Source organism: Xenopus tropicalis, chromosome 1 (genome assembly GCF_000004195.4).
Source record: "Xenopus tropicalis strain Nigerian chromosome 1, UCB_Xtro_10.0, whole genome shotgun sequence".
Classification (NCBI taxonomy): Eukaryota; Metazoa; Chordata; class Amphibia; order Anura; family Pipidae; genus Xenopus; species Xenopus tropicalis.
In genome coordinates, this window is record NC_030677.2 from 98,789,676 (window position 1) to 98,809,225 (window position 19,550).

At 37.8% G+C, this 19,550-nt stretch overlaps 1 protein-coding gene across 9 annotated transcripts in view; it reads left to right on the forward strand.

Annotated features, from left to right (window-relative positions):
- The window catches only part of unc13a (unc-13 homolog A), a 71,158-nt gene that overhangs the window by 25,621 nt on the left and 25,987 nt on the right, over nt 1-19,550 (forward strand). For 6 of the 9 annotated variants that reach the window (XM_031904660.1, XM_031904665.1, XM_031904667.1 and 3 more), the window contains exons 9-21: nt 1,847-2,054; nt 2,447-2,575; nt 5,156-5,626; nt 8,047-8,131; nt 12,254-12,306; nt 12,465-12,543; nt 13,494-13,499; nt 15,858-15,929; nt 16,048-16,267; nt 18,321-18,548; nt 18,755-18,896; nt 19,044-19,213; nt 19,358-19,473. In XM_031904660.1, the coding sequence (XP_031760520.1) occupies nt 1,847-2,054; nt 2,447-2,575; nt 5,156-5,626; nt 8,047-8,131; nt 12,254-12,306; nt 12,465-12,543; nt 13,494-13,499; nt 15,858-15,929; nt 16,048-16,267; nt 18,321-18,548; nt 18,755-18,896; nt 19,044-19,213; nt 19,358-19,473 (1,979 nt within the window). The remainder of the gene's footprint in view (nt 1-1,846; nt 2,055-2,446; nt 2,576-5,155; nt 5,627-8,046; nt 8,132-12,253; nt 12,307-12,464; nt 12,544-13,493; nt 13,500-15,857; nt 15,930-16,047; nt 16,268-18,320; nt 18,549-18,754; nt 18,897-19,043; nt 19,214-19,357; nt 19,474-19,550) is intronic. The other 3 variants (XM_012954752.3, XM_012954756.3, XM_012954733.3) reach the window with 2 other exon arrangements.

Consider the following 19,550-nt stretch of genomic DNA (forward strand, 5'->3'; position numbering starts at 1 on the left):
TGGATCTGGGCACGATTCTGGGTCAAATCAGGCTTATCTGATTGATGACCCTAACAGGATTTTTAACCTGCCCAACTGATATCTGAATGGTTTTCATCCATATATCAGTCATGCAGGCTTGTTGGCAGGCCCTATACACAAGCAGATATAGAATCTCCAGCTTTTATCTGACTGTGTATAGCCACCATTATTTCTCATTTGAGAGCTATACGTTTAAGATTGGTTTTATCTCAGAATTATCTTCTAATTCAAGTAGTTTCAAATTGGCAGAAAAAAAGTAAAGCGGCCTATGCAGTCCTATTGGAAGAGGGTTGTATCAGTGGCTAAGATGGCTGTTATTTTTGTCATGTACACAGGCCAAAAGGCTTCCAGTTTGGTATGGAATGGATGGGAAAGCAGTTTATGTTGGCCTGTGTATGACTAACTTAAGGTTTATTAAATATATTGAGATAGCTAGTTGTGAGAGTAAAGTGTGGCCCATGTAAAATAAATAACTATCTGATGAAGTATTGGATTGTCATACTTTCTCTTATTGCTCAGCAAAGAGCTAGGGTTTAAGATCACAGATAGCTGCCATGAAACATGATTATACTAGCACTAGAACATATTCTAAATCCCTGCAATGCCTACTTTGACACAAACCAAACCATATCACAAAAAAACAACAAACAATGCACACAAATATGCTTGGCAAGTCTAATCGCAAGAAAATGGAAAGGCATACAGCCTGCTATACAAAAGGGTAAGTACAGGCTGTGGTGGATTATAGAGAAACTTATAGCCATAATATGCAATTAAATGGACATGTGGCTAAACACAGAGTTCCTTACACACCATCTAGAACAAGAATATCTTGAATTCCAGTGCAACCCCTCCTTCCCTTGCGTTTTTTGTAATTTGTACTACAGGTAGTAGGCTAAGTGTGATTCCTGTTAAAATATCCTTTCGATTAAAACAATGGTACAAATGAGGCAAAAAGAAAAAAATAGGTAGGCTGTTTGTTTAGAATTTGGTTTTATGGTCTATTGCAGTGATCCCCAACCAGTGGCTCGTGAGCAACATGTTGCTCCCCAACCCTTTGGATGTTGCTCTCAGTGGCCTCAAAGCAGGTGCATAGTTTTTAATTCTTGACATGTTAGCACGTTTTGGTTGCATAAAAACCAGATTTACTGCCAAACATAATATCCTGTAGCCTGCCAGTCCATATAGGGGCTACCAAATAGCCAATAACAGTCCTTATTTGTCACCCCAGGAACATGTTTTATGCCTGTGTTGCTTCCCAAGTCGTTTTAAATTTGAATGTGGCTTACGGGTAGAAAAGGTTGGGGATCCCTGGTCTATTGTGTGTATTTTTAGATGCTTATATGTAAAGGTGTTTAAAAAATGTAGTTAGAATATATCATATAAAGTATGGAAGTATATATACAATATAAAGTTACACAGCTTTTTACTCAAGAATTTATTTTCTGACTCAACTTGTCCTAATAAAATTATTCTGGAGTCAAAAAAATGGTGTAAACAAATGATACACTTTACACTTCTTTTTTCTCTGCCGTGTTAAAGCTTACAGCTTGAGTAAAATAGTGTTGTACATTTCTGAAGTAAATCAATATTTCTGAAGTAAACCAAAATATGCACCTCTAAAATATCACCACATGTGGTGGAATGAATTCTGCCTGCCGATTTTAGAAATGCTGATGGACGATATTAAATTAGTAAGAAGAGTAACACAGCTTGATAAACACCTTTTAAATTGATACTTTTTGTTGGAAAATGTTTCCCACAGCGTTATAAATATGGCTAGTTTTTATTAATTTTTTCACTGCTCTCGTTTCACACCTTCCAGATGAGGATCCCGATAGTGCAGTGGATGATCGGGATAGTGATTACCGCAGTGAAACCAGCAACAGTATCCCGCCCCCCTACTACTCCACCTCACAGCCTAATGCCTCTGTGCACCAGTACCCTGTACGACAGCAACACAGTTCTCATGGATCTTACACTGATTCAGTGCACAGCTATGAGATGGACTTCTCTGACCATCGTCCAATCAGGTACGGACATACATCCAGTGAATCTACACCAATGTTTACAATTTACAAATTAAAATTGACCGTAATAGTCTCTATATTCAGTGGCATAACTAGATGCCCAGAATGTCTAGAGGTTGGCCTGTTTTACCAGTATATATTTAAGGTTTTATGGGGCCCCCTATACATAATGGGCCTCCCTGCAGCCACAGGGTCTGCTTCCTCTGTTGTTACGCTCCTGTCTATATTGATACATAGAAACAATACTAAACAAACTATGTTCTTTAATGTTATTATAATCTTTTTAATAAACATGCTATGTATTAATGCATAATATCACTATTACAAGCCAGTGGAGGGCAGGATGGAGGGGTGTGTGTGACCCCCTCTGACCTGTTTCCTCTCTCCCTGGATAGCAGGCGTTACGATAGCGCAGACTCTGCCACTAACGGGCGCAGTGATGTGGAGTCTGTCTCCGGTTCGAGCCGCCTCACCAGCCGGCAGCACTCTCTGGAGAGCCGGCAGTCCTTAGACCTGTCCGATAGGTGGGTCAGTCCTGGGGTGTCGCAGTGTGGGTGCTGCAGAGTGGCGTGCTCGTGCTATGCACACATCAGGATAGGCTGGTGCTAATGGGGGACACTCATTGCAGAAAATTAACAACACAATGGGAGAAATGTGGCAGTTATTGCATGGATAAAGGAATACGAGAAACTTTTCACTATTCTACTGTGGCATTGGAATTGTTGGAAATATGCAATATACACAGTGAATAGGTTTGAAGCAGTGTTGAAATATTCACAGTCTAAATGACTAAATGACCACTGGATTTATTGGGTGTAGAACCTGTTTAGTATTGGCCTGTCCTGGGGTGTGCCTCTGTAATTCTGTCTGCATGCGCGCTTAAGGGTGGGTGATCTTGTGTAACGTGGGGATCTTGTTTATGCAGGGCATTTTGTCAGTAGCTTCCTGCTTTGTGTTATGGGTATAGAGATTATTTTGTGGGTTGGAATATGCAGTTTATATGCAGGATGGGGGTGATAAATAAGAGCTGGAGTTCTTAACCATCTTTGCACCAGAAAACTAAAACATTGGAGGCAGGGTTTTTGTTATTAAAAGTGCTTTTGTTAAATTTAGTGGGGGAAAAAAACCTCTAACTCAATATGGCAGTGCAAGGTGGTATATGAGCTTTCACATTTTAAATGTGTAGTGCATCTAAGATTACAGTTATTAACTCATTGCACTGCTTCTGACCATTAATATCATTTGTAAAATGTATATATCTATCTATCTCTATATATTTATCTATATATATATATATATTATGATTATCATTATTTATTTAAGCATCAGCTTTTTTTCTGTAGTCATGTACATTAGAAGGGTCTAGACATCAAACATACAGATTGCATACAAATGTGGAATAATATAGGAGGTAAAGCGAGCCCTGCTCAATACAACTCGATGGCTAATCTTTATTATTCTCTGTGTAGGCCTGTAAGGTTTTGCTTAAAGCCTCATATCCAAGAAATGTCTGTTTTCTTCTATGGTGAAATTTATTTTATTGCATCTGTATTATTTGGAGGTTTGTTGATACCACACTCTGTCTTTCAGTATTGGGCAGATTTATCCTTTCAGGTCATTCAAGGTGCTTTTCATTTAAAATTATCAGGAGTTGTAACAAGGCATTCTATCTATACTAACCACTGTTAGAAAAAATGCCACAGCTCAATAGGCTAATACTGTTACAGGTGTTTATTCAAATTATCTAATGTGTATTTTTGGGGACATTAGAGAATGAATTAACTCAAGTGGGGTTTGCTTTAGTCACCATCCTCCTCCATGAGTGGCAGTGGTATTTTGGGACGATTTCCATTTGTTTTTTATGTTTTGCATTTTTCATTCTTTTTCATTTTGACCTGCAACTTTGGAATTAAAACAGCAATGTAGACCAATACTTGCCATATCGACCAATCAGTGAATATAAAAAATGAAATATGAATAGAAATGGACCGAACAATATGTATATATAGTTTTGTGACATATTTTCTAAAAATTTCATTCAGCACCTTCCAGCAGTGGAAGATGTACTAGTCCCTTCTCATATAACCTTTCTGTATATGGAAAGAACCATTATTAGTTGGGAGTATCCAGTATGGATCTTGTCTTTTAAGACAAGATAGAATTATTGTATCCTAATTGTATCCCCATAAATAATGTTATAATAATGTCTTCCGTAGTAGGCCTTGTCAGTTCTCTTTTCTATTCACAAAGTATCTGAAATCCTTTCTCAAAACAATATTTATTTTATTTATTTCCAATTTCTACTGGAGCCACCTATATATTATGATAGTTTTTTTTTCTGACAAGCAGCAGAGGTATACTCAGTTTGCAGCCTAGGAGGATGAGGCATTTTTTGAAAAGTCACCACTTTTGCATCAAATTAAAAGAAAATGTTTCCTATGCCTGCATAATCCTTTTTAAAGGCATGAAATAAAGTAATATATTAATAGCTTCAACAGCATTCACCCTAAACATCAAGATCAGCTTCTCTGTTTGGAGAATCTCTTAGCCAAGGCATTCAAATGACTGTTCCCATTCTGTAGAAAAGATCTTTTTACTTTAATCTTGGTTTAAGTTACCATTAAAACAGTCAGCAAAATAATAATAATAGTTTATTTTGCTCCATGAGGGTTAGAGCAAATACTTTTCTTCAGTTATGAAAACACAACTATGCAATCTGCATTTTATTAAGAGAATTTTCTTAAATCATGTATGAAATATATAACAGGTACAGTTGGGCTAGCAATGTGATATGTATGCAGTATCCAGTATAAACAAACAGAGGCTACAAATATGAGTGTGGGGGTGGCTCTCAAACAATTCAGGGAACTCATTTATTGCCCATGATAACAGACAGTATTCAGATGACATTACCTTGTCGCAGTATGCAAGAGTCTTCTTAAAACACAGGAGAACGCATTGTAGAACCCATGGTCTGCACGCTTACAGAGATAAGTGTTGAGCATTATAATTTGTGTACTGGGAATTAGTAACATCACATTAGGCTAAAAATGTTTTTAACCTTACTGATGTCATGCTTTTATTCATGCACCCTGGTTCTGTAGCCCCACTGGAAGTAGTCGATATGCTTCATCAGGGGAGATTAGTCGTGGCTCCTCACAGCTCAGTGATGACTTTGACCCAGATGATGACAGCTTGCAAGGTTCAGAAATAGAGGAAGAAAGGGATAGAGACTCTTATCACTCCTGTCATAGTTCTGTCAGCTGCCGCAAGGACTCGCCAAATTGGGAAGGAGAGGAGGAGCCTGAAGTTTATAGTGAAGATGAGGAAGAATATCCTGACAGTAGGGGGCAGCTCTCTGACCAGGAGCTGTATGATGATGACCAGCTTGAGGAAGAAGAGAAAAAAGGAAGATTAGCATATGGGCAGGAGGATTCCATCTATCAGTCATTGGAGGCTGAGGAGAAGGAACCCCTGGATATTCCATTGGAGAAGGACAGGACACCAGAAGCTGTGCCAGAGGAGGTAGTAGAGCCAACAGTACCAGCAGTCCAGTCTCCCCAAGCTGCAGACAGGTGGGTATCAAATATAATATTAATGTCAAGAAGCAACATAAATTGCTAAAAAAAAATAATCCTGTATTCTACAGTTTCATTGTAAAAATAAAAATACAGGCATTAAAAATGATCCATATTAATAAGCTTACTACTTTACCTCCCAACCGTCCCGCTTTCAGCGGGACAGTCCTGATATTTATGGCACTGCCCGCTGTCCCGGATTCATTGTTAGATGTCCCGCTTCTCAGCATTGCCATTTAATTGATTGCTGTGCCCGCTCTGCTCTGGGAAAAAAAGCCCACCCCCTTAACTCTTGAATCTCCCCTGCTACCTCAAGCTCACAGGTTTACTTTGATGTTTAATTGTCCTGGGAGGGGCATTTGTGACAGGCAAGGGTCAACTATCGGCATTGGCGGCATCCCTCTCCCTGCTCCTGCTCACTGGGTCAGGGGCTGAGGTGCGCTCTGTCTTTTATCAGGCAGAAGAGGCTGCTGTCTTTATTTGTGTGCTGGGCAGTTTCACCTTTCCACCCCTAACATATATCTCTCACTCCTGGGAATCTCTGGCAGAGCACAATAGAAGACAGAGGTATCACTGATCTGTTCAAAATATAGCAGACATTTAAAAGGGGCCCTTATAAGTTTGGGAACCTTAGGCTGGCCTTGTTAATATGGCTAGAAATTCTAATGGTACATTAATATTGTTTTGCTTTCAACTGATTAAGAATGGAAGGAAATAACATAGATTTATGTACCATTGGAATTGGCCCTATTTTTAACTTTGGAAAATGCACAGAACTTTTGGCATGTCTGAAGTTGATTGGTAATTTTACTGGCATGTCTGGGGTTAATATGCCCTTTATCAATTTAATGTTTGAAGTTAATATGTCCTTTATTCTTTTTATTTAGCGATTATACTGGCACATCTGGGGCATGTAAAGTGGGTGTGGTATGTGGGGCGTGGTCAAAAAGCAGGCGTGGCCAAAAAAATTTGCTGCATTACCCGTGTCACATATTTTTGTCCCTCTTTCTCTTAATGAAATGTTGGGAGGTATGCTTTATGTAATAATACCCTTAGGTATATTTATTCTAAAAAGTTATGACCCCCCTGGCCATATATTGAAACTCTGTAGTATATATATTACGAGTTCCACTTTTCACTGTGTCTTTCATAAAAATAATGCTTCAAATTAACTTTTTTAAAACAAAAATATTTTTAAAAATCACATTGTTTTCCTTAAAAATGTAATACAAGGTACTTTGGCTAAGGCTGATGCCAGACGTGGCATTTTTACACTGCGTATTTTCTAATTCTCTCGGCGGCTGAAAAACGCACAATATCATCATCCGTAGAAATAACTTAAACAGTCTCGATGGAAAACACACTATGGGGCACATTTACTAACCCACGAACGGGCCGAATGCGTCCGATTGCATTTTTTTCGTAATGATCGGTAATTTTGCGTTTTTTTCGGCGTCTTAACGATTTTTGCGTAAAAACGCAAGTTTTTCGGCGTCTTTACGATTTTTGCGTAAAAACGCGAGTTTTTCGTAGCCATTACGAAAGTTGCGCAAAGTCGCAATTTTTTCGTAGCGTTAAAACTTGCGCGAAACGTCGCGCCTTTTAAGTTTTAACGCTACGAAAAAGGCGCGACTTTGCGCGCAAGTGTTAACGCTACGAAAAAATTGCGACTTTGCGCAACTTTCGTAATGGCTACGAAAAACTCGCGTTTTTACCCAAAAATCGTAAAAAGACGCCGAAAAACTCGCGTTTTTACGCAAAAATTGTAAAGACGCCGAAAAATCGCAAAAAATACGAAAAAGTCGCAAAATGTTCGTTTCCAATCGGAATTTTTCCAATTCGGATTCGAAATTGTGTCTTAGTAAATCAGCCCCTATGTGTAAATACGCTAGAAAACGCATTACCACGGACTTTTCATGCGTTTGCCGAAATACACCGTTATTTGCACAGCAACCTATTCCTATGTATACACAAAGGCAGCTGCCAGACCTAGCGGAAATACGCAGCGTTTTTACTATTTCGCACTATTAGCACCATGGGAAACGGGATTTGCTACGTCATCAGTACTAGGCTGAAAAACGCCATAGTCAGGGGCTGTGTGGGTTGTGCAGCGTTTTTGGCGAAGAAAATACGCAGCGTAAAAACGCCACGTCTGCCATCAGCCTAACATAAAATTTATAAACACAATCTGCCTATTTTACTAAGGAAGGATAGATTCACTTTCCCATTTGTACTTTGATGCTTATTACATTTTTTTCATGTATTATAAGCCTTTTAAGTGTTATTAATTCTTACAGTAGCTTTTATAATACTGATAGATACAGCTATGTCATGCGATTAAAAAGTAGGGTAGTTTAAGCAATTACTTTTATTTATATTTTCTAAAAGAAAGTGTGTAAATGAACTTTTTGCTACAGTTACAGAGAAGAAGAACCTGGAATGTCCAGGGCCAAATCTAATTGGTTAAGAGCATTCAACAAGGTGCGCCTGCAGCTGCAAGAGGTATGTCAGTAAGGTAGTTTGTGTAATAATTGTACCAAAGCTGCTAACCTTGCCATAGATGCCACACCTATTTCTATACAATCAAATATATATTTTCTATATGGTTTACTTGCTATTTCAACTTGTTTGCAACCAAACATATTTTTTCTCCTTATGTCTCAATATAATTCAGAATTTTGGGGCAGATTTGGTGTCTGCCAATTATAAAACCTGATGAAATTATGAATTTGTAATACAGCTACACAGTGTGAGTGTTACACTGCATTTATGCATTTAATTTACATTTAATTTACATTTAATATGTTCTCATTATTTGCCCAAATATTAAAGAAGTTAGTTGTAAAGGTTTATCTAATTTGTGTGTCCAGAATATTCCTTTAAGCATATGTTGCTCCCTAAGAATCTCACCATCCATGCCCTCTTGGGATTACTGTTCATGGATTAAAGGACAGCAAAGTAACATCATTATACATTTTAAGATATTTTTAGGCTTTATTTTTCCATGTTGACATTTTGTGTTTGTTTTTTCTTTTTTTTGCATTTCTGTTTTGCACCATGGTTGTCATTTTATGTTTTTATTTTTGTTCTTTATGTTGTTTTTTTTTTTTTACATTTTTTTGGTTACTTTTATGCTTTTGTGTCATTTTTATGTTTTTGATTTAGAGAGGCTCCCCCACACAGCCCCCTCCTTGCACACACTTTCTTCCCAAACATTCCTCAGTCCTGTGGGCAGGCACCCAAGATTTCGAGAGCAGGTAGGTGAGGAATGTGTTTTCTTTCGCACTCTTTCTACCTGATCACTGTTCCAGTGGAAATATTATAATGCTTTTTGAGTGTAGGTGGCAATAAATCATATTATATGCAAAAAACTATTTCTGTATTACTTTGTGAGATATCTGTAGCAGCCATTCAGGGAAATGCTAGGGCACAGAGCAATATTCTTTGTTTAAAGATGCATATTCTGTATTTGAAATACAGCAGAGCATGGAAATGTATGTATATGTATGTATGTATGTATGTATGTATGTATGTAATGAACATTTACACATTTCTATAGTATTTCCTGTTTAGAGTAGCCATACTCAACTGCTTGATTACATAAGTGATTTTCTTTTGGCTAGATTATGCTAGATGGCTAAATAATCGGATTAGTTATACTACATCCACACGTTAGAGAAAGTTTATAAGAGTTTATAAAAATAAGAATTTTTCAAATTATTGTCTCCATCTAATTTAGTAAAAAAAGTGTTCTCCCAGGTGTTGCATTTATCTAATATTAGAATATTAGAGACATTTATTTGAGCTAAACTGTGCATACCAGTTTTCCAGCAACCCCTTGCCAAACCAATCTGATCTCAGTACCTTCAAAGGGCTGATTATTTCTTCAGAATATTTATAGAATTTTTATATTCAAGTCACTGGCATGAAAAAAGAGCAACTGAGGAAGCAAATGTCTGAAAATGAATTGAATGGATTAATTCACAAGAGAGAAATTGATGAACATATAGCTGAATGCCTTTGGCACATCCGTATAATGGCTGGCTAATTAGCAACTCATTTAGATCTATTCTACAGCATTTGGTATAGTCTGCAGCATTACTACATTAGGCATGCAGCTTGTTGGCTTTTTACATGTTTGATTTTAAAATTGAACCTGGTTATACTGCCAGATGGAACTGAATAGCTTTTAGCTTGTGAATTTAGGAAAGGGCTTAAAAAAACATAGTCCATCCAAAAATAATAATAAATGTTAAAACATCAGAGGGCCCATTCACTAAAGTGCGTTAAAATGTGTGCTATTTATAGCATGCGGTCAAATTTTTAGTGTGTCTAATTTTTCACGACTTAACGCACGATTCACTAAAAGCATACTTGCGTTAATTTACATGCGATACTGCATGCGTTATTTTAGTCGCAAAGACTATTTTCGTGTGGTATTTGACGGTACATGCACTAATTAATGACCCGCGTATTAAAAGTCGCTGCGTATAAATAGTCGCCGCATATAAATAGTCATGCAAATAAACGCATTTCCCTGCAAACTGGAGGCTACATCACTCTAGGGCCAACACATACTTGAATAAATAACACTGCAAAGTCCATATTGTGTTGCCAAAAGCTCATTAACTGTACTTTTCTATAATTACTGCCTGGCCCAAGTAGGTGTTAATTTTCGCATAGACTAATGCGATATTTAGCGCGTCTAAGTGTTCGTGAATCATGCCTTAGTGTTATTTTGGTGCGCAAATTAACGCATGCGTTTGCACGCAAATTAACGCATGCGATGTGCGGTAATACTGTAGTGAATCGCGCGTTAATTTTCGCGTCTATTTTAATGCAAAAAAGCGTGCAATAAAAATGAACGCACTTTAGTGAATCAGCCCTCAGGTGTCATTTATGGTGCCATGGATTTGGTTTAAGGTGGTGGGCGTTGGAACATGTAGGAACAACAACTCCCTGGGCAGAATGGGTTACCACAGAGGATTACATCTATGCATTTGTGACTCTGTTTCTGAAAAAAGTTGATATTGTTTTGGAGGGTTTTTTTTGTTTTTAAACCTATCACACTCTGAGGCATTCTATAAGATGTGATTGTAAGGTTCAGTAACACCAAAAATTAGACTGATGGCACATATGCCCAAAGCTGGCCATGCAAACTGTCATTTGTTTTAATGGGAACATGGAAAGGCCCATTTATCAACATTCTGCTTTTCGTGGTTTTAGGGTTTTTTGAAACCATGGCTAAACTCATTTCTACCAAAACCACAAATGTCTAGTCATTTATTAAAAGTGCAAATTGGAAAAGCACAAACAAATAGAGAACGAGAACAAAAAGAACACATTTCCACAAATCTTTGTGAACTGACAATTTAAAACTCCCCCAAAAACCTCTAAAACCCCCAATTAAATAAAGATTGTTACAATTTGCCTAGTATAACTCCCACAGATTTCTACATGACCTTAACAGCTTTTACATGGAACCGTTTTGCATTAGTGGTGTTTGTGGGTTTTACACTGAATAAATCCTGAAATTTTTTTTTTTACACAAAAAATTTAAGTTTTAGCACAAAAAACACAAATTGTAAAATGATGATGATGTTTGTTTATTGACCAAAAGGAAAGTCTGTATGATCAAGTGCAATAAATCTTGATATTGTTAACTTGGCCTAAGATAATGTTTGTTTATATCATTTAGATATAAAAATATTTTCTTTGAAATAAAAGTACAGGTTTATTTTCCTATGTGCAGCCATGTTTTATCTGTTGTCTAAACCAAGCTTCATCTAGTTTGTTACACTGTGAAGCTTAAAAAGCCCTTCAAAAGCTTGCCAGAGACGCTACAGTTGTTCTCAAAGTTCTCTCTAGTTTATCCAGTTTTTAAAGCTGAAGACTAAGGTGCAGATTTATCAAAATTCAGATTCGTGTAGTTTTAGAGGATTTTCTACCATGACTAAGCTCACAAATTGAAAAAGCATGAATGTTTCCTTATTTATTAAAAATACAACATAAAAAACTCAGATGCCAAAGTGTGCAAAAAAAAATAGACCACCAATCCTGAACTTTACATAACTGTAATAGCACAAATTACTCCCCTTTTAGATGGTGTATTTAAAGTATTGAATGTCAGATGACAGTAGCTTATAGTGTATTATGAAGAAGTAGAATGAGAAATTTGAGGGTTAGTTTTCTGAAGAAATGTTTTATAAGATATTATATACATGAGGGATTTTATAAGCAGTTTTATAAGCAGTTGGTGAGGTGTATGGCCCTGTCAGCGGCATTCATTTTGGACTGGAGTGGGGACAGTATATGCAAAGGAAGGCCAGACAACAAAGAGCTACAGTATAATATAAGACAGAATTAGATAGTAATAATTATAATGATTATAATTTTGGTATCTTCTGTGATGAACAGTCATATATTAGAAATATTTTGTAGTTGTAACATGGTTTACACACTGATTAGATATAAGGAATAAAGCAATGGCCAGAATCAAATGTAACTGCAAAAAAACAGTATGTATATGGCACAATGTAAAATCACAGTGTATTATAATAACAAGCATTTCCCACTGAAATGGTTTAGGATTTTGTCTTTATTTATGTTAAACTTACTTCACAGGCACGAGGTGAAGGGACTGGGGAGATGTCCAAATCCCTCTGGTTTAAGGATGGGTAAGTAAAATTTTTAGAGACTTCGCAGTTTAACAGTGCAGTACACTATATCGTACTGTATATATGTGTGTGTTAATTGCAATCTATCATATATCTATCTATCTATCTATCTATCATTTGTTTACATTTATTATGCCTATGTCTTCTTTTTACCATAGGCCAGCTGGTGGTCTTATAATTATAGACAGTATGCCAGACATACGAAAGAGGAAACCAATCCCGTTGGTCAGTGACCTGGTAAGTCTGCTCTTGGTCCTAAGCCCTACTTAAATAAACAGGTTTAAAATCAGTTGGAAGAAATGAGAATTATCAACAGCAACATAGTGAAGACTTGTCATATTAGTCATATCCAGTGAAGATTAACCAGTTTTGCTTATCTGCAACTGAAAGCATGATATAGTGTGCGAACATAGTCATCCAGCAGATGCAGATGCATACATTGCAGATGCTGGGCATATCTATCTTGGGCAATTGCTACAATTAGGATTAAAAATAGGTTTGGTATTCTTTTTGAGGTGGTGCCAAAGGTGATTCTAATGGGCCTACACAGAGCAAATAATATGGGGCAGATGTATCAAAACTCACCAACTTTCTATTCATCAGTATGGGATTTTTACAAGCATATATATATCAACATATTACCATTTGATAAATACACTTATAAAAATCCCATAGGAATAAATAGAAAGGGGATTTGTTTCTCTGTGACGAACAGAAAAATATTTATTTGTACCACAAAATAGTGTTTTCAGTAGTTTTATAATAGGTGTCCATAGGCATTCTGTAAAGCAGGAAGTTATAAATATAACAATTTAAAAATGTAATGTAAAATGGAGTGAAAATATAATAACAAGCAATGTTTTATTCCTAACTGAGGAACCAGGTGGCATTAAATATGAATCAACACACCCAGTTTTGACTGTTCCTTCTTCTTTAATTGGTGAAGGTGCTTCATGCTTCCTATAGTGTTCCGATTTAATGAATGAAATATAGCTCTCTAACTGTATTATAAAAAGGGGTGCCCTAAACCACTTTAACCATTATTGTTACTTTGCCATCCCATTCATTGTTGATTACTGAATAGACATGACTGTTTTCATATACAACTAATCCTAATTGCATAGATTTCTTTGATGGAAATGTTCTAATCATTTTGTTCCATTTAATGCTTCCTTTAATGTTCCAAGGCAATGGTAAGTAGAGGATGGCTTTGTGGCCCCTTTCCCCGCAATAAACTATGTTTATATAAAAACTGCATAGAAATGATTCTTTTTAATTCACAAAAGAAAAGAATGTAAACTATATGGTTGCTATATAAGTTGCTATATTGTAAAATTGAGTTTCCATAGCAACCAATCAGCAGGTAGCATTTACTGGTCCCCTTATCAAAAACAAACATCTTATTAAAGGGGACCTGTCACCCTAAGAAATAATTACAAATTGTTATTTATTGTGTTTGTCAAGCAAAATAACCTTCACTTACACCATATAAACAATATAAATCTGGTTTCCTTCAGTCGTCAGGAATTCACAATCACAGCAAGCAGGCAGCTGCCATTTTGTGGGCATTGTTATAAAGACAAGCTTTGTATAACCCCAAAATCTTGTTTCTGGGCCAGAATGGGGGACCTAATACCTATGTCCATGCACTGGCTACACAATTAGATGATGAGGAGAGAGGGGAAAAATGAGTGCTGAATGAAAAGTTTAAGTAATGCTCTGCCCTGCCTCTATGCCTAAGGCATAGAGGCAGGGCAGGCAATATATGATTGACAGCTGGGATATTTAAATGCCTTTATAATGGGTATAGATGTGTTAATAACAAAAGGAATTTGGGTTTCATGTTTAATTTTAAAAGGACTTTTATTATACAGCTTTTTATGCTTGGGTGACAGGTCCACTTTAATGGGTTTTTGGGCAAATGTAGCAAGTGTTCTGGCAAACTGACATTTCTTAAAAAAAAATAATTTTTTGCATAATGAAAGAAAACATAATTCTAAGCAACTTTCCAATATGAAATAATTAAAAATTTGTAGCGCTTTAAACATTATTTGTAAATGTAATTGCTATTGAAAGCAGCATTTGCTGAACTTCTGGTTGTAACATTTTAAACAATGTTGCAAAGGTCTTGCTTCTCCAGCAAGTCAAGTCTGTAAGTCTGCTGCCTTGTGTTACATTGTTGCAACAGTCAGAGCCACCAGGGCAGAGAATAGAAAAGGACAGGCAAACACTGCTTCTAATAGCAATTTATATATACAAATAACTCAACAACCATTACAAACTTGTAATAAATGTATATTACAAAGCTGCTTAGAATTTTGGTTTCTTTTATTAGGCAAAAAATTATATTTTGCATTGCCTTGTCCTTTAAAAAAGAGCCTGGACATAAAGCACCACATATGATGCTATCTTACAAATAGTGATTAATCATCATCATTGGGTACGTGCCATCCCTCTTGCACCTTTTTTTTCTTGTTTAAGCCATACCTTGTATAAGCAGGGAGGACAGAAAGTAATCTGAGGTACTAGAAGCTCTGACATTTACATATACAGACATATATTATAGTTGTGCAAAATAATAAACATACCAGAGGATATTGAGAGATTGCTGCATTAGATAGGGGCGGTAGGAGTTTTTTTTTTTGCAGTTGTTTTAAAATGTAGCTAAATGCAGCTGGGCATGCAATAGAGCAGGGCCTAATAACAGTGGGATATGATCTGCAATAAAGGTCCTCTGCACTCACCCATTATCAACATTCTAAGGACACAAGACATTCCATGCATCAAGCCACCAAAAAAATACCCTCCTCTTTAAACAAAACATGGATTGTTTGTCAATATATTGCAATATAGGCCAGCTACGTCAAAGTCATCCCCAGTCTGGCCAGTACTACAATCACTTTCGTCTGATTCATTAAGAATTCCACTGCTTCATTATACATATTACACAGAGACTATGTTTTACCTGCAGCTTGCTTTCAAGTTTAAAATTCCTAAATAGTTGGCCTTTTATTGGCTCTACTGGGATCACCTGACTGTAGCTGGGAAGGGTGGGAGCTGCAACAAGGAGCTGGCCACTGCTACTGTATTTATTATAGCAAAAGAGGGAAAGTTGTGCTCACCACTACATTTTAAACCTTTAGGAGGGGGTGAATTTTGTGGTCACACTCTCATCGGACCCCCCTTTAAAGGTTTAACATTTAGCAGTGAACACAACTTTTCCTTTTTTGCATTTCACATGCAATTCATGTCTTCAAGTGAAAAATGACCAACATTTTGCACAACAAAAAGGTGGAAAGTCTTATTCCTAACAGATCACTTTATTAGGAAGAAATTACAAAAAAACAACATAGTTTGATATCATTATGCTCTTGAATAGTATTTTTCTTTTAAAAACTAGAAATTGCCGTATAGGTATATTCATGTTGCCCATGACCTAGTAAAAAAAACTCCCCTGTTGGCAAATATTTCAGTTGATACGTTACTTATTGTATTTATATGTCTAGTATCCATGCCTTATTGGTTCCAATCTCTCATTCATCTCACCTTAGTCACTGGTTCAGTCACGGAAGGCTGGGATTACTTCTGCTCTTGCAACAAGCACCTTAAACAATGAAGAGCTAGTAAGTACATTAATAATATGCCACACTATGAAACTAATGCTTACGTAAAGCTAATGCTAAATAATAGTAAAGGTAAGGTATTGTACAATAACATGACTTTACTTTGTCAACCTTTCAGAAAAACCATGTTTACAAAAAGACCCTGCAAGCTTTAATATACCCAATATCCAGCACCACTCCCCACAACTTTGAAGTTTGGACTGCCACAACTCCTACCTATTGTTATGAATGCGAAGGGCTTCTGTGGGGAATCGCTCGGCAGGGCATGCGTTGCACAGAGTGTGGTGTCAAGTGCCATGAGAAGTGCCAGGATCTGCTGAATGCAGATTGTCTTCAAAGTAACTAGACAGCTGTGCATGCTGGTTTTCACTAATTTGTATGCTTCTCTGCATGATTAGTTTCCTATTCATTTTATGAAATAACTTACAAATGTAGGGATCCATAGGGTTAACTAGTCCCTATGGCTTTAAAGCCTGCAGCTTCCTTGTTTTGTGCTGTTACTGGGCGAAGACCCATGTATCAGTTTTGAGTTTGCATATGTGTGTTATTGGTTAACAGGGAGACCACTCCCTTGGCACTCTGATATAGTGTTTAGCAGGGGGGTCTGCCTCTTTGGCTGCCTTTGGTCACAGGGGAAGGACCACTGAGCCTGGAGCAGAACTAGGCCCCAGTAAGCCATGTGCCCCAGAGTGTTGTCATCCACTCTGGTGAAGTTGGGGACAGGGACCCCGTGAATGAGGACCAGTTAGATAGCAAGTTTTGTGAAGCACTTTCTAGGAAAGTGAGATAGTGAGGGAAGAAAGCACGAGCAGTTTGGCTCAGAGGAAAGTAGCTTTGGGAGTACCCTTCCAGACAGGCACTGTTGCCTTAGCGTAGGGCACGGTTTAGACATAGGAGGCAGGTAGTGTGTGAACCCTGATCCAGAGTTGCCGTGGGGCCTGGGGGCTAGAGGTGTTCAATCTGAGGAGTGTGGTACCCAAGCTGACTGTTCCAGAGAGTGGGCAACTGAACCGGTGGCAGTGATCCTGCCCAGGCTCAAGAGGAGTTGGGAGGAGCGGGTGTGCACCCTCTCTGTGCTGTTCTCAGGGAAATGCTATGCTGAACTGATGTATATGAGTATAGTGCAATAACCCTGCATATTGATTGTCTCTGACAATAAACCAGTTCTACTCTTCAACTGCAAGAACCTTCTGACGCCCATTTGTTATTCTGCACTGCACACAGCTACAGTGGGTTGTAGTTGTACTACACCATAGCTCCGTTTGGTCACTTCCACATAGCGAAGGCCCATCCTGAAGGATTGAGTCGCGTGTACCTCATGCTCTAGACCTATCTAGCCATGCTGTTGGCTTGGCTACAGCCAAGAAAGGGTTACACAAATATAAAAGACATGTCACTTTTCTGTTTTATTCTCTACCTTGCCTAGAAAAGGGATTGTGTTGGACTCTAATACACAGGATAGGCCATCGCTAAGTGGAAGGGTGAAGTGAGAGGGTGTAGCGCAACTACACTTCACCACTGCCAAAAGTAATCCTGTGTGTTACAAAATGCTCATCCACGAGGGGCCCTGTTCCCCATCTTCCCTAGAGGCAAGGTCCCTCTAGGGCAGAACACTTACTGGGCCTTGTTGATCCCAGGCTCAACCAGCTGGGTCAGCTGATGGTCAAAAAGGAGGGAACACCCCTGCCAAACATTATATTAAAGGAAATGGCCAAAACGGCCAATAATAGACATATGCTCAAGCAATGTAGATACATAGGCTTCGGCCTAGTAACAAAGGAGATAGGAGTGTAGAGATTTAAAGCCATACATGTTTATATAGAAATCTATAAACATGTATGTTTTTCAGGCACCTGTCATTCCATATTCATCCAGTTATATGTAAACCTTAGCCATTAGTAGCCAAACATTTATACTGTTAATGTTGTTTAGTTGTTATATGTTATACTATACAGGTTTAAATAGAGCTCTGTTATTTTCAACAGCAGTAAAAACATTATTATTTCAAAATGAAATATGATATACTCTATAGCAGGGCCGGAACTAGGGGTAGGCAGAAGAGGCAGCTGCCTAGAGCGCAATTATTAGGGGGCGCCAGGCAGAAGCCTCTGCTGCCTACCACTAGTTCCCTTACTTTGCCATTGTCCCCGCCGCTAATGACAAGCGGCGGGGGCAATGACCCACGGCATCGCCCCCCCACGAACTGCGCATGTGCGCCAAAGGAGGGGGCGGGGCGGGCCAGGTGGCCGACCGATATCCAAATATCAGAGAACTTGGAGAATCTATTTAAAATTGTTAATTGATTGTTCAGCACAGTAAATGTGTTTTTAATATAGACAAATTATATAAGAAATCAATTACTAAAAGAATCTTGATATATGCTCACCTCAGGAGCTGCAGAGAAGAGCTCAAAACATGGTGCAGAAGACCGGACTCAGAATATTATTATGGTCTTGAAGGATCGTATGAAGATCCGGGAGAGGAACAAGCCAGAAATATTTGAGCTGATCCAGGAAGTATTTGGGGTATTAAAGGCTACACACGCTCAGCAGATAAAGGCTGTGAAACAGAGTGTGCTGGATGGTACTTCCAAATGGTCAGCAAAGATCAGCATAACTGGTAAGTGGTAAAAGTGGGTAGTATGATGGTTGAAACAGATGATGTAGAAGGAAATATGGAAGTTATCACTAAAACTGAGACAAGAAGGATCAAAAAGGGCTTATAAAGAATTATCTTCTTTACTTCCTTAAGACACCATATATACCTATGTTCCAACAATTAATATTGGTTTTTGTTTTACATTATGCTCTTGTTCTGTTTTTCAGTTGTATGTGCACAGGGTCTACAGGCCAAAGATAAGACAGGCTCCAGTGACCCATATGTTACTGTTCAAGTTGGGAAAACCAAGAAAAGAACCAAAACAATCTATGGAAATCTTAATCCTGTCTGGGAAGAGAATTTTCACTTGTGCGTGTTGTGGGGATTGGTGAGAATTGGGGAGGGATATTATTGTATTGGTTCCCACTGAATTTGACTAATGGATTCATAATTTTATCTTAAAGTGTGCCATATTCTGCTAATGGGGTGATATGATTTTATCATTATCTTTTTCAGTGAATGCCACAACTCCTCAGATCGTATTAAAGTACGCGTGTGGGATGAAGATGATGATATCAAATCTCGTGTGAAGCAGAGATTTAAAAGAGAATCAGATGACTTCCTTGGACAAACAATTATTGAAGTCAGAACACTTAGCGGAGAGATGGATGTGTGGTATAACTTGGGTAGGTTAAAGAAAAATCTTAATAAATCAGATTATGTTGCTCAGACTGTAGGGAGAATATTTATCAAAATGTGAAAGAACTCACTACAGTGTTTCTATTCTCATATATGCTTTTTTTTGTCTGTCTTCATATCTTTCTTTCTAGATAAGAGAACAGATAAATCCGCTGTCTCTGGGGCAATCCGTCTTCATATAAGTGTGGAAATAAAAGGAGAGGAAAAGGTGGCTCCCTATCACGTGCAATACACATGTCTACATGAGGTGAGTGATTAGAACGGCTTTAGGTACAGATTTATGGACTTGCCCATTATTGCATATTACATTTATATTGGCTATTA